Source organism: Juglans microcarpa x Juglans regia, chromosome 1D (genome assembly GCF_004785595.1).
Source record: "Juglans microcarpa x Juglans regia isolate MS1-56 chromosome 1D, Jm3101_v1.0, whole genome shotgun sequence".
NCBI lineage: Eukaryota > Viridiplantae > Streptophyta > Magnoliopsida > Fagales > Juglandaceae > Juglans > Juglans microcarpa x Juglans regia.
In genome coordinates this window covers 44,338,083-44,353,682 of record NC_054594.1, presented here as the reverse complement: position 1 = coordinate 44,353,682, position 15,600 = coordinate 44,338,083, and the positions used below count along the sequence as shown (strand labels likewise).

The following is a 15,600-nucleotide window of genomic DNA, read 5'->3' as shown; positions in this document are numbered from 1 at the left end:
TAATAACAACTTTCTTGCGTGGAAGTTTCTGAATTGAAGTTGATGCAAACTCTTAGAGTGAATATGAACTTTCAAGATAATTTCAATATATATATATATATATATATATTAAAATCTTTAACTACGATTCCCAGTTTTGCAACACTTGCTAGCTCAAAGAATATAATAGAATATACGCCAGAGGTAAAATTCCTGTTAGTTTTCCAAGTAACAAAAATTTACAAGTAAAATAAATAAAGAATATCCACTAGACTGCAATTCCATCTATATAGGGTACAATGCTGAGAACTTTTGTAATCTATGAAGCAAATGACTACGAGTTTTTTGGAAGTAGACAAATCCAGAGCTAACTTGGTTGGTGCACAGGGTAAGTGTCAGTGAGTTTTCATCACTCTTAATAAATGTATCAAGTCTAAAGATTGTCTTTCAGCCATTTTAGAGCTCCATTTGCAACAGACCTGCATGTTTTGATAACTTTTCAATCAATGCCATACAACTCAAACAATGAAGACAAAAAATTATTGGATAAGCATTCTTTACAAGACCAGAAACCTTTACAGAGAAAAAAAAGCACGAGAAGGACACCAAAGTGCATTGCCTAGGGTACATAATTTCTTCAGTGGCCAGTGGAGACTGGCACCAAGAAATAGGCATGCAATAACTGTCTGTGCAAGATACCTCTCAAGCATATTGGTCTGTTTAATCTAGAGCAAAAGTTTTATGGTCTGAGAGGGTCACCCATACTTGAGTTAAGATGTATGGAAATCAACCAGAGTAAAGTCTGCATCAACACTTTCATCATATGATTGAGTAGACGACATTGCTGTTCTCAAAACAGCCTTAAAAGTTAGCAGTGTCATAGTGTGCCACTACAATTTAAGCAGTATGTCTGGCTAATTGTGCCAATTATCATCACTGAAACGAGCGCAATACTCACAACACCTGACTATGTTCATGACTTAGTTGAGTATAGAAAATCATAGTGGTGGTGTCCAATGATATCTGCTTGAAAAATTATCAGAAGGTGGTTGCAAGGATTGAATTCCCCCAAGTTTTTGCAATCCAGTAACTTGGTAACACAACACCAATCAGGTCAGGGTCAATAAAAAAAAAACGATGATTGATGGATGTCATCTAAGATTCCTAGAGATAGAATATTTGGATCATGACGAGACAAACAACCTGAATGCACATAGTTTACATGGTAAGGTATTTGGAAAGACAGTAGAATTTGCATCATCTGATTCCCATTAACACAGATATAATCTTTCAAATCAGACCCATGTTTAATGGATCTTGAACCACTACCATACCCATTGTGGATATAGAGCTTAAGACCCCAAGCTTTTACTTAAAATACATTTTATCAATTAGGAGGACAGCGTGAATATCCTTCCAAGATCTCATAATCATAGGTGAGATGGTCTCAAGTATTAAAATAGAACAGCTCAAGGAATTATTTAAATTAGAGTTGAAAAAGATCACCCCCAGTTTAGGATCATAGAGAGTAATTAAGTGAATCAAATTTTGAGACAGAGTGAAGAATTTACCCAGCAAACTCTTGTAACTTTTTCCACGGGTCATCTTGGTCTGCTGACTCTTCTGTTTTTCCTGCAACATTTCCCCCTTGATTAACTGTGCTTTTAGCTGTGGAAGCAAAATCAGATATGTTAAACACGGATACCCAGTAATTAAAAGAAACAAAGATGGGAAAAAAGAGAAAAATGCATTCAGTAATATACACATGCAATTACTTACGAGCTGGCTGAGTTTTCAGACGAGTTCGTGAACGGCTGCTGGTGGTGCTATTCAGAAAAGCAAGCTCTTCAAGTAATTCACGCTCCTTGGCACTGCAAGTATAGGTGGAAAAGTGGAATTAAATTTTTATTCAAAGTCAAAATTGATAAGGAGAAACTGGAAGTCTATTACTCGGATGTTACAATTTGGCAAGGCTATAGTTGACTTTTTTTCAATTACTCTTGGCACAGGGAGCACGTTGATGAAGCACTAAACATGTTTTCAATCTGGGTGGAGATACTCTGGTGGCAAGCTAACATAACCATAAGGGTTCCAACAACTACAATCTTGAGGACCCAAAAGATACAGGATCAAATGTTAAAATGACATGCTAAAATTGCCGGTGAGGTTGACTTGAATTCACAAGCTACAGGGCTTAATATTGAAGCTCTGATCAAGAAATTGAAAGAAAACATAAAATTCATACCAAATGCAGAATTTCTTTTCTCCCTGAAGAGATTAATCCTTTTACATGCACCCATTTTAAACCCACAAACATATGAGTGAAGACAAAACCAAAACCCCACAGAAGAAGCCACTAACCAAGTATCCAGCCATAAGTTCATTAAATCTTTATTTTTAAAATCTTTATGTACCTGGGCCACGCCTAATTACGTGGATTAATAAAATCTCTTCTTACTTACAAAAAAAAAAGTTCATTAAAATCTTTATAACCCCTAATTAGTTGAAAATAGGTCCACAGAGCCAACACCAACCTTGTTTGGACTAAGAATTAGTTGAGTTAGATTAGAATAATGCATAAAGATAGGAACTAAAAGCATACCATAGGAAGCATGCAGAAACTACAGAAGGGAGATAGTATCGGCCATATAGAACCATGACAACCAGAATAAATGAACAAAATAACTCTGTACCTGATACGTTTTGGTATAGTTACTTTAACTGTAAATAAGTGGTCCCCACGTATTGATGGTTTGTTCAGTTTTGGTGCGCCCTTTTTTGCCAGAACAAGCACGTCCCCAGGTTGAGTGCCAGGTGGAATTTGTAGTTCAGTTCTGCCTTCAACCGTCTCTACCTGTTTAGATGTTAGAAATTCAATTAATAGATTGCATACAATATAACAAGAAGAAATTGAGAGGATTACAAAAAAAAGACTCCAAAGGTCAATAAATTTCAGAATGCAATGACAAAAGAACCACAATATGATTGTGGAATAGCAGTGGACTGAGAGTTATTGATGCAAAATGGCTGCACTCTATATACCCACCATAAGTTTCATTAAAATTGTGCAACACATCAGAAAACAATGTTCAGCTTCCAGATTCTTGCCTATTATCCATATATACCCAAACAGAACTCAGTTGAACTAAACCTGTGGACTGAAACAGCAGTCGGAAGATCCTTACAAGAAGCTGGTTGGGAAATAGAAAGTTAAATCAGATTAAAGAGTGTCATTGGTGGTTAATATGGCTATTAGCGAGTCTTCTGCCAATCTGGTTGGACATGAAATTAGTACAGTTTAATCACAAAAATTAAGTCGGCTGCCATCTTAAACCACTAGAGAGGTTCGGCAGAGACACGAGGCATTTTTATGTCATCGTGAATTGATCAACAACAACCAAGAGAGCTACAAAAACATTCCAGATTGAACCTTGATTCAGCTACATCATCATTGGATGGTGTGGAAAAAATTGATCGATATTTGACATACTTTTTTCCCAGTGGTCTTATTGAATTGAAAGTCAATTGCATCTAAAGCAATGGAAAAGGCTGTCCAATAGAGGCTGCAATATCATTGACTTTTTAAGTAATAATCATTATCTACAAACTCATCAAGAAAAAAATTGCTAGTAGCAGTCTTAGGTTTGCAAAATACGCAGAAATCCCACTGCTTCTGTGTAATCAGTCCTTTTTCTTATTTTTTTTTCTCCTTTTCTGATTCTTGTTATTAAAAAAAAATCTGTCCCTAGGATTTAATCCAAAAATTCACCTGAATAAAAGCCCCCAATATGGCATCTAGATAACTGATTGATACGGTCGAGGAGAGATTTATGCCATCTCTTTGAATTCCTGGTATCTCTTCAACGTCAAGATAGACAAAAAGATCTCCAGGAGGGCCCCTGCTGAAACAATAGATCAATTACTGTGTATGTACCCTGCATGCTAAGGCTTCTGTAAAATCATATGCATAGATAAAAAAAAATTAAAAATGATTAAATCTCAAATTTAACCACTATATATTTCTATAAGGATGAATATATATTCACACATCACATATTTCTTCTAGAGGAAAAGAGAGTAAGATAAGAGAAAGCTGCAACTTGAAGGTGCCAGGGTTCTTCACATATCATTAAAAATAGAAAAGAATTTTTTTTTTTTTTTTTAAAAAGCCAGCATAAAACCTTAGATACAAGCAAGAAAAGGAGGCCACTTTGATGGCTAATGGCAAATGTTTTCATGTCATATAAAATTCATTTATGTCATAAATGGAAAATATCACTCTTGCAAATGTAATAAGGTAAAAAATTGTGTATTGTTTTCAATGATTTACCAAAGAACTTTTCAAATAAAGGTTAAAACTACCAACTATTAAGATTCAACTACATACCCTCTTGGTCCAGAGTCTCCCTCTCCAGCAACTCTAAGAATACTGCCTGCGCTAACTCCCGGAGGAACTTTAACTTTTATATTTTTCTTAACACGTATACGTCCTTCACCAGAACATTTCCGACAGTATTCAGATATAACTTCACCATTCCCAGCACAATAGGGACATACAGAAACCTATTATTAATACAAAGATAAGTAGGTTGAGCGTAAAAGAAAAGGTGAGTCTTACACACACACACACACACTTGCTAAAAGCAGTAGCCCACACAAAGAAAGAAGTGTTAAATAGGACAATCATCTCCAAGGAAACTTCCTCCTAATATATATAAACACACGCACACACACTCACTGAAGTAATGGATGAAAATTAGGAAGCAAATAAAAAACCAGGAGTTGGGAAGAACAGTGATAAATACCTGTGAAAACATGCCAAAAGGTGTTTGCTCAGTTCTCATCACTTGACCCCTCCCACCACAAGTTGAGCATATCCTCATTTTGGAGCCTATCTTTGCTCCAGTACCCGCACAAACTTCACATATTTCCAGATGGGAAAGCTCAAAGTCTTTTTCCACACCAAAAATAGCCTCGGAAAATTCTAAGGTGATATCATAACTGGACACATTATAACCATAAGTCAACTCAAAGTCTTCAACAAATAATAAAGTAGATTGGAACAAGAGGAAATAGCAAACATTGCCAAGACATAGAAGACAACTACCCACAAAACAGTAGAGGAATTTTACATGTTATGAATAGTAAAAAAAAAATTGTAATTAAATGAACATACAACTTGTAGCAAGGACCACTTGTTTAGTAGTACTTAGGTGCTACAAGTATCTGATCTTCATTGATAAATTCTCATTGGAAGGTTATCAAGTGAGGTTAATCAAGGACATTAAACAACGGTTCTCGTGAAATTTTCTGTCACAAATGAACTCACAAGCCATCACAATTAATTATGAAAAAAAAAATTGAAATTCACATAAATGGAGAAAGTTCCTGTCTAGCAATTCAACATTGTCATATGCATCTTCCTGCTGTCACTGTTTTCTGATAGAAAGGTTCTACCATTATTTCGATAAGCCAAAATTATGAATATGGACAGAATAATCAGGCAGTCATGATCTAATCCAACTAACTAATATCCCACTTTCAATGAGGGAATGGAAATTGAGCCCCAAAGCAAAGAAAATAAATGGGAGAGATGGTAAACAAAGACAAGAGATCAAAAAACAGTTATAACTACCGAGTTAAATACAATAGACCAAATGAATGGAACGAAAGCACAATGTCAGCAAATTCAGAAGAGCACACATCAAAGTCAAATTATAAAGCATGGCCAATAAATTGTAGATGTAACTGCGGAAATGTTGTAGACACATGAATTGGTGCCTATAAAGCATGGCCAATAAATTCACACTATTAATTTGCAACAGCATCTTTTTCTCTGGCAATAACAACAGAAACAAGAATAACAATGACAGGTTTAGTTACCAAAGATAACCTACTCCATCTGGTATAAAGCAAATAAACAACTGATCAGTCGCACCCTCACCATGGTGAGTTATAGATTGTGGGTGTTACAAAGAAGAAGACTAGTTAATTTGAACTAAATCTCATGAAAATCGCTGACCATCTATGGCTTGATGGTCATAGGTGGGAAGTAGGTGGCTTCAGTGAATAGTGGGTAGTGTCGGATTGCAGTGCTAGTAATTTGAGGTGCCACAAAGCTCAAACACAAACAGTATTTCATTCCTCGTAAGAACAAAATGAATGGTGAGATTATGGATTCAAGATTTGCTGGATTTATGTGTAACTTACAGATAAAAGGAAAATGTGTTGGAGGCCAATCATCCTCTTTTCTCAAATTTCCTCCGCTATATATATATATATATATCGCTATATATATATTTCAGTGGCAAGCAAATGCAAATTTAACAGTCAATTTTGGACAAAGTTGTAGTCTATATAGTCATCTAACAATTAAGTGACACAGTACGATGGTAGTAACAAGTGCAGGACGAAAAGATCTACCTGAATTGAGTTACAAGTTGCGTGGTTGTGATTAAATGAATTTAAACTAGAGAGATGTTCGTACAGCCTCTACATTAGAAAACTTTTAGAATGAATGTCTCGACTATGTAAAGTTTTAACACCCCCACACCCCTTCTCTCTTTCTACACCATGGATTCCAAATCAGCAGTACGTTGCACACATATCTCATCATGTAGATCAAAGAGTCTTAAATGCAACTATTAGTAACTTTATTGGCAACTGAAATAATCAATAAGTTAGTTATGTTTTTCAAGCTGCTGGTTTGAGGAGCTTATGCTATTTAAAAGACGGATTTGAGACCTGAAAATAGCCAGGCTACATCAGATGGAAGAAACAATAGTCACTATTTCTTACACATCTACTTAACCACATTGTTGCAAGTTTACAAATACTGCTACCCAAAGAACAACTTGTATCTTTTATCATTAGTCACATTTTCACTCACCGTATATCTTCACCCTTAGTAACAGTACTACTACGGCGTGTTCCAAAACCAGCTGAGTCCATACCAGGGAATCCACCCATACTCGAACCAAAAAAAGCCTCAAATAAATCAAAGGGATTAGTCTGCAAAAAGAGAATGAGAATAATTAAATATGTAATAAGCAGTACCATCAAGAAGATGATGAGTGAAAATATCATTGGTAAAGCTATTAATAGGGGAAAACAATTCAAACTTGTTCTGTTCGAGTTTAAAAAGATCAAACTTTCAAGAGCAACCTGGATGCAGATTAAAAAAATCTATAGTCCATGAGAAAGTGAAATTTGGCACACAGTCCAGGTTACTAAAATATGCTAAAAAAATATTTGCTCACATCCTTAAAAAGACAGAACCCCTAATAACTACAGGCCATCAAAATGAGATAGCAACCGATTTTTATTTTATTTTTTTGGGGGGAGAGGGGGTGGAATGATTCTGAATATAATTTTGACTGTGAGAGTTTCCAACACACATCACATTAGACAACACATCACATTAGACAACATATTGTCTAATATTTTGAAGATAAGGACCGCTCATTGGAGGAGATTAGATTGTTCTTTTTTAAAACTTTATTCCTATGGCCTAAAGCTGTAGATTTCAATGGCCTAGATTTTCATGATTTTCTTGTTTCCATTTCTTCCTCCTAACTAAGTGTTACCTCTTCTATACCCCCTGTGTACTTAGGCTATGCCTATTCTTATTAATACAATCTTTTACTCATAAAAAAAAATATTACTTGTCTCGTTGTATGTGAAAAACAGCTTTTAGGGCTTCTTAATTAAAATGATTATTACTTATGAAAAAACACCACATTATACAATGAAGGAAAAAAAGGAGGAAGAGAGAGAGAGAGCAATTAATATAGTTAGAGCTTTAAAAATACGGCTACATTACAAATGCTCTCAGGTGACTTAATTTTGGCCAAGTTAGCCCTCCAATATACCCTTTTCCTTCTCCTGAAAGCAATCAGTGACTGAGATTCTCAACGTGACTGAGATACGGAATGGAAAATGGCCATAAGGAGGCTATGGTACCACCAAAATAAGTCTGACAAAACAATACTTCATGTCACCCAAGGATATCAATGACATGCCTACTAGTCAATGCTTCACGCGTATGCCACCTTCCCAAATTTACTATTTACAAAAAACTAATAAAAGAAAAGTACAGTTCTATGCAGTACCGTATAAGCATTTGATGGCCCACCCACTGTGCTCTTAACTCCAGCCTCACCATATTGATCATACAAAGCCCTCTTTTTATCATCTGATAGCACCTGACAGTGTTTTACTTGAGAATTCAAAAAACAATATAATAGATATAATAGAAAACTTGAAAGAAATAATTTACTTCCGTAGCAAGTTGATTGCATCAATGTGGGAAAAAAAATAAACATAGTTCAATTTGTCCATCAAACAACAGTAGTCTTGAAAATAAAAGACTGATGGGGTCTAATTACATTTTTTGATCAGTAAGCGAGTTTTATTGATAGAAATAGGCATAGCCCAAGTGCACAGGACATATACATTGTGTTTAATTACTTTGTACTTGGAGTACGCATTTTGAGATTTTTAATGAAATCTCTATTACTGAGAGAGGGGGTGGTGGAGGCAAATCTATAGTTGATGAAATAACCGAACTGTTCTGTGAAGCAGAACAGAATCCATGCCCATAAACAAAACAGGAAAGACAGCTCAACAACCAAAACTTGAGAGTTGTCTTTATTCACATAAATGGATGGACCATATCACCTAAAGTGGAACCAGAAAGTCCATCATTTGCTTTAAACAGACAACAACTGTATTGCTTCACTAGAGATGAGGAACAAATACAAAATTTTCCTGCTTTTTATTTGCATACATACCTCATATGCAGCACTAATCTCTTTAAACTTTTCCAATGCTCCAGGGTCCTTGTTTACATCAGGGTGGTACTTGGGGTACAAATAAAAAGTTAGAATTAGAAGAAAACTTACAAGATGCATAGCTCCAGTCTTCATCACTAGCAGCCAAATTATTAGTGAATTAAACTGATGGTAAATAGATAGATCTGATGGACAATAATCGAAAGAGAATCACATATCTGCTATGCTAACACAATTATTACCATGAGATAGCTTTTCTACTTTGATCAGTCAAAAGTACAAACCACAGAGGCGCTAATCATTTTTTGTTAGAAATAATGGCATGGCACACATTGATCTAGGTACCAAAGATAAGAGCACTGTATCCTTTATCTTCTAGCTGGCAATGGGTCAATTGATTGATTAGTTAACATATTGGTTAGGTTAACTCTTTTCTCAAACACAGAAAAAAATCATTATATTCTCAAATTACCTACTGAATATGCATGTCAGCAGAGCAAGGTGACGAAGTTCTGATGTAGACAGGACCCCATTTAGTTGTGATTGACAGGGACCAACCAAACAACATGTGTTTATTGTATTTAGTAATTTAAGCTTAGATTTCAGAAAGATTTTACGTAAAATCCAAGACAAAACATGTATCAGGTAAATCAAGCCATCAAAATAAATAGCTTCTATAATCACTGAAATGATTTGAGAGAATACAATCAATGCAGGAACTGCTTTGATTAAAATAGATTGTTTTATAAAAGCAGGAAAGCTACAAAAAGTGTGTGTTCATTGAAAGAACTAAAAATATGTTTCATGAAAATGTGGCCTTCGGTAGAGCTGAGTGGCAAAGAAAGTATCGTACAGCCAACTTCAAGAGCCAATTGTGTGGTGAATAACAAGCAAAAGAGCAAGAGACTGTTCTTTTGTGTTTAACCATGTAGAAATCAATATAACTAGCAGATTTGAAAAGCTCTGTTTTTACTCACTATTGAACGTATACATTGCTGTGTTTATATAAGTAGCTGGTATAACAGAAGTCCTATTCTATTGCTTCTGTTCTAGCTATCGTTGAGTATTTAAAATTCAAACTACAATCACTAACTTATAATTCAAATACAGGATCACCATATCCTACTCCTACGTTGTAGGAACTACTGCAGCAGGTGTTGAGTCTGTTGAGAGTTGCTCGCCAATAATCAAGTAGACAAGATACGCACCAAAGCAACGCAAGATAATACAAGTAGCAAGTAGAAGAAATGAACAAGAAGAAGAAGCACACAAAAAATTGTTAAACGATCACCATTACTCTTCAGTGTGGGACAATGCCAGAAAGTGTATAAGATAAATATAAGACACGCTTTCCCTGACATAACGGATCGCCAATACCTCCAAAAAAATTTCTGGCATCATCTTTCAAAAGATTTCTATAACTTAAACGAACCCAGATGCGAAGATTCTCAAATGCGAACGAAATTTCCCAGTAAAAGAAACATTGCACGCACACATTCATTCAAGAATATACAAAAAAGAAAATCTCAGAAGCTAGAATTATTGTTTTCTATGATAGCTCGTATACCAATACTAATTTTCTCTTCATTTCCTTTCTTAGTAAACAAATGTAAACTAAATAAAATATTGCAAAGAAGAAGCCCCAAGTAAAATTCAGTACCTGGCGTGCTAACTTTCGATACGCTGCCTTGATTTCCTTGCCAGTGGCAGACTTTGGAATCCCAAGAGTGGCATAGTAGTCCCCGGAAGCATTAACTACTGATCTAAAGCGCCCCGCAGAGACCCTTGTATTGAATTTCGTACAAGAAGAAGAAGAAGAAAGAGAGATGAAGTTATTGTGGACCAGGAATTGGGTCCCACCGAAAAAAGAAGACGAAGAAGAAGAAGAAACAGAAGCAGAAGAATATGGTGAGAAGAGAGACGGTTGGAGAAGTGAGAGAGACGTGATGGCCATTGAAGTGTGGGTGTGCGGTTGTGGGAAGGTGAGAAAGTGTCCGATAAAAATCCCAAGGGCAACAGAAAAAGAATAAGCGGTGGATTATGGTTTTGTTTATGTCCGTTGGCAGATGTAATGGACTACTGCAAGAGGGTTATGGAATGAATAATGATGATGGAAGAGCTAAAAAGGTGTTTGGCTTTAATGGATTGAATGGGAAGGGTGTAGTGTAGTCACCAAAAAAGATGTGTGGCTTTAGATAAGAGCATGCCATGTCCAAATTTTGATTAAGACTTAAAAGATTTTGGTTAATTCACGTTGAACTAATCATTTCAAAATAAAAATAATAAAATAAAATTATATATTTTAATAATTTTTTATTATTTTTAATTTTTATATTTTACAAATATACTTCATATATTAATTAATAATTTAATTTTTATTATCCAAACAAATTATTTAATATGAAGAGAATGAAAGGTAAGGAGAGAGGAGATGTGGAAGTGAGCGAGAAAAGTGAGAATATTTTTTAATAAAATATTCTTTTAGTTGGTAAACAATAACTTACTAAATATGGTTTTAATTTTTCATTTACTATATAGCTCATAATTTGTCTTCAAGTGATTTGACTAATCCAATTCAATTAATTTTGGAAAAATTTAGTCAAAATTCAAATTTGACTGACATTTAGCTAGTCCAATGCCAATACTTTTACTTTCAATACAACTAGTTCAAAATTTCATATAATATAAAAGTTTACTTTTATAGATTTATCTTTGCCTAAAACGTTTCATTTTTCTTAAAATTCATTGTCATTCTTCATTTTGGTCTCATGCCTTTAGTGTGTCTCCATTGGATTCGGAGTGAAGCAGCTCACAATGTCGGAAACTGCCACGCCAACATCTTTCATGTCCGTCGTTGTCTTTGTAGGCCGCAGCAGCACGAGTTAGTTCTATACGTTTCATAAAACAAAACAAGAATGGATACATCTATCTAAAATAGGCAAAACACCACCAACAGTTGTAATTTAGATATTTCTTTTAACATATTTTCCATAATAAAAATAGTAAATATTTACTTTTTTGAATTAAGGACATTCTTGGACGGAGATACACACTTTGTTAAAAACTTCAATCTTCGATTATCCGTTGTCTAGTGGAAAAATGGATAGTAATTCATTGGGGAAAATGACAGTCTGCAAATATGCCAAGCAAGTTAACCACTTGACCAGATACAACAGATTCATCCAACTTATTTGAAATTGACTCAAAACTATTGCTTACATAAACGGAGAAAATGGAGACATAAATGGCCCCAACTTACATAAACGACCTTTGACATGTAACAAGTTCACCATACATCCTTCGTAGACGCTGTTATCAAATGCAAACTTACATCGCATTCTTAGAAGACATCAGGATGAAATCGTCCAGGAATGGAGCTACTCTGATTGGCATGCTTCAGATGCATTGACAATGCATAGTTGTTCATCTACATCCAAACACATGAAAGTAGACAGATTAGTGTGCCACGAAGTAAATTCCTAATGAACACTACCACACATGAGATGATAAAGTTTCACATCAAAGTGAGGGAGACCCTTTCTCCAACCTCCATTGCACGAAGGGTGGTGGAGCCTCCATAGTGGGGTCCCTCCCTCACACCCGCAAAATAGAGGGTTCTGCAGGGGGGATATCACCCTCCTTCATTGCGCACACCAGAGAGGTGTAGGGATCCTCCACTGGTTCCCCGACATTTTTCCCATTGTTTTTGCTTCCCCTTTTTCTGTACTTTTCTCATTTTAATCTCGCTTTTTAGGTATATGGACACATGACAATATATGATTTGTTTGACGTGTAACACACGACACTTTTCTAAGCAAAACGTGGAAGAAGAGATAATATGACAAAAAGTTCATAAATTAGGTCTTGATTTAGCAAAAGGGAAAAAATAAAGTCATGATCTGGCAAAAGGTAACTACCTCAAGTGTTCTCAACTGCTCTTGATACTGAGATACCAATTGCTTAAGATGTCGTAACTCTTGATCCTTATTATCATACTCTTTCTGTCGTTCATGTTGGATAGCCACAGCACGCTTGAGAATGGTATTCTCCCGCATAAGTCCTTCAATTTGTTCCTTTAGCATCACATTTTCCTGACATTTCAAAACATTTTAACCCAGAAGAATATGTACAATAATAGTTTTGAGAAACAAAAAAGGAAGGCACAAGGAGTGTGATTCCTCCTTGGAAGTGTGGGGACTCTTACTGAACTATCACAATTGAAGATAATGGTCATACCAAGCCATCAAATTTAAAGATAAATAATCCCTTTTCATCCCACCAATTTCCTTTTCTTTTATTTTTATTTTTTGGGAAATCACACTTTACCCTCACGAAACTACCATCCTGTAACATTTTTACCAATCTATCAAAGTGGCACAATCTTGACGGTTCAATCTTAAACGGTGGCAAATTCCAAAAAGGAGAGAGGTAGTTTGGAGGAAAGTGACAACTTTAGTAGTTTGACAGTCATTGCAAAAGTTGTGGCGTATGGTTTTTGTTGTCGACGGGAGTTGTTGAAAGGTCATAAAAACGATAAATGCCAATCTACATCAAACGCTAAGTTAGGATCATATGTTCATGCAATGCTTACAGGGTGTCCATCAGCAGACAATTCTAGAAAATAGTAGCTTCTTGACACCACTATGATCGACCTCTAGTCTCATACAAAACTTAAACCGGAATGAGATTATAGATATGTACCTTGTGAAGAACTTGCGTTGCTTCACCAGCACGTGAACTGATGGACTTCTCTAAAATCTCTAGCAATCTTGCAGCACGAGCTTTGGCATCATCCACACTAGTAGCACACATTATCTCCCTCACAAGCAAGTCAACCCATTCTGCACCTTCCACAGGAAGGTTGTTTGGAGTTGATAGGTTATCAGGAGCAACAACATTTCCATCACCTGTCAAGTTTGTAAACATCTGTGACATTCTTCCCCATAAAAGACACCGATTGCTACGAAGAATGCAACTTGAAGCAAACAAATCATAAAAAACACCATCCAAAATAAAACATAGAATTAAAAACAATTCAATGAACATATTCATACTGAAAACAACAATTTAAAGTTCAGAGCTAAATAAGAGTTCAAATGACAGTAATAAAATCCTCAGAAAAGATCCTAAGAAGTGACCAATAGGACATCCACATAGCACACCAACTATATTTGGGCATGACAAGCAATTTTCGAAGTAATCATGTTCTTAAAGACTTGCATATTAATGTTGTCGATTCAAACCCTATGTTCAAAACCATGCCAAAGGCAAAAAAGTACAACGGCTGCTGACAAGACTAGATGCAAAAGTTCACAACCTGCTTGAATGTGTTAAGTTCAATGAAAACCTACACAGATGGCAGCACATTACATACCCTTCTCCACATGTACATCTGATTCTTCAGCACAACCTGAATTTCCCTCTGCAGATCCTAGGCAAAGCTCATGCAGGCTCTTGATGGCAGCATCCATATCATTATCACATTCTTGCAATGCTCTCTCAAGAATCTGAATGGAAAAATCCATCGCGCTGACAACATTATTCTATAACTCGTGCATTCAAAGGCAAAAAATGATCTCTAGCGTTATACAGAAAGGCCTTGATGACATGGCCGAATCAGAGACTACTCAAATTAAACATATTTATGAAAAATCCCTCTCAGACTTCTCAGCCAAAAAAATCTAAAACTCGTCTTGCGATTTCAGATTATTAAATGTTTAAACAACCTTGATTGGCAAAAAAATTAACTACATTCTGGGAGAGAGAGAGAGAGAAGAGAACAGAGAACCCATACCTGGCACTAGGATTAAAAAAAATTATAAGTCCAAGTCATAAGGACGTTACAAAAATTTGTCTTTCAAATTAATTTAATTGGAGAAATTCCACATAAAACGATACTAAATTCAAGTTTGATCTATCAGAAATTATCTTAGCCTTCTGAAAAGGCCCTAGGCAAAACTGAATAGTCATGTTACAATCAACAAAACTGAATAGTCTCTATTAAATCATCATAACCATTCCATCGAAAACAAATTCCCACAATAAATTAAACAAAAATTAACTAAAAAATTAGTTGGAGAGAGGGAGATGGGTACGTGGAGTTCCATATGAGGAAAGACGGAGCGGAGCTGATCAAGAAGCGACGGCGCAGAAAATCGAATCGGAGAAGAAGAAGAGGAGCAGCGGAGCCTCTTGGAGACCGGAGGCGACGGCGGGAGCTCTTCAAAGAAAGATCTCTTGCTCCCACACACGGCAGCAGACATCGTCTTTCTTCTCCTTCCTTTTCTTCAACAACAACAAAAAAAAAACAACTAACAAAGCTTATTCCAAATCCTCTACCTCCGTGGCTCCAATCCAAATCCCAATAGAGAATCAGAGATAACAAAATAATAAACAAAAATGAAAATAATAAACCTGGAATTCCCAATTAGATATTCGGATTAGGGTTGCTTCGGGAATTGGTTTGCCTTGGGGCTTGGCTTTGGAATTATGGAAGGTAAGCGAAGAGAAAGAAGGACGATTTATATAGGGGTGGGGGAAGACAGAAAGCATCAGCTAAAACTTTTAAAAGTGCAACGTCTGCTTTTCAAAAAAATTCTGCTCTCGAAAGAAATCCAAAATGATCAAACAAAAAGAAAATGAAATGATTTCCAGAAATAGAATATAGAACGCTGCAGTTTTGAAGGTAAATTACGTGAATCTAACGTTATTATCCCCCAATATTTTTTGACAGATTAATTAATTACCAAAAATGTAAAAAGACTTTAATTAATTACCAAAAATGTAATCCTGTCTCGAGTTTTTTTTTTTTTTTTTTTTGAAGCCGTGG

General features: G+C 35.7%; 2 protein-coding genes across 5 annotated transcripts; both read right to left on the bottom strand.

Annotated features, from left to right (window-relative positions):
- Positions 1-173: 173 nt before the first annotated feature.
- Positions 174-10,913, bottom strand: LOC121259375 (chaperone protein DnaJ). Of its 4 annotated transcripts, none has more exons than XM_041160943.1 (11): positions 10,432-10,913; positions 8,772-8,840; positions 8,091-8,183; positions 6,869-6,990; positions 4,785-4,980; positions 4,367-4,542; positions 3,749-3,881; positions 2,673-2,833; positions 1,759-1,853; positions 1,551-1,647; positions 174-458 (listed from the first exon to the last, which is right to left on the bottom strand). In XM_041160943.1, exons 1-11 carry the CDS (start codon positions 10,723-10,725, stop codon positions 413-415), a joined length of 1,482 nt encoding a protein of 493 aa, XP_041016877.1. In that variant the 5' UTR covers positions 10,726-10,913; the 3' UTR covers positions 174-412. The 4 variants fall into 4 exon arrangements, with proteins under 4 accessions (XP_041016877.1, XP_041016884.1, XP_041016892.1 ...); XM_041160950.1 differs by having other exon boundaries at positions 3,749-3,878; positions 10,432-10,910; XM_041160958.1 differs by having other exon boundaries at positions 1,759-1,850; positions 10,432-10,909.
- A 948-nt stretch (positions 10,914-11,861) lies between these two features.
- LOC121260808 lies at positions 11,862-15,472 on the bottom strand. The gene is made up of 6 exons (XM_041162842.1): positions 15,186-15,472; positions 14,867-15,056; positions 14,146-14,278; positions 13,473-13,678; positions 12,689-12,862; positions 11,862-12,198 (listed from the first exon to the last, which is right to left on the bottom strand). Exons 2-6 carry the CDS (start codon positions 15,032-15,034, stop codon positions 12,112-12,114), a joined length of 768 nt encoding a protein of 255 aa, XP_041018776.1. The 5' UTR covers positions 15,035-15,056; positions 15,186-15,472; the 3' UTR covers positions 11,862-12,111.
- Positions 15,473-15,600: the final 128 nt, after the last annotated feature.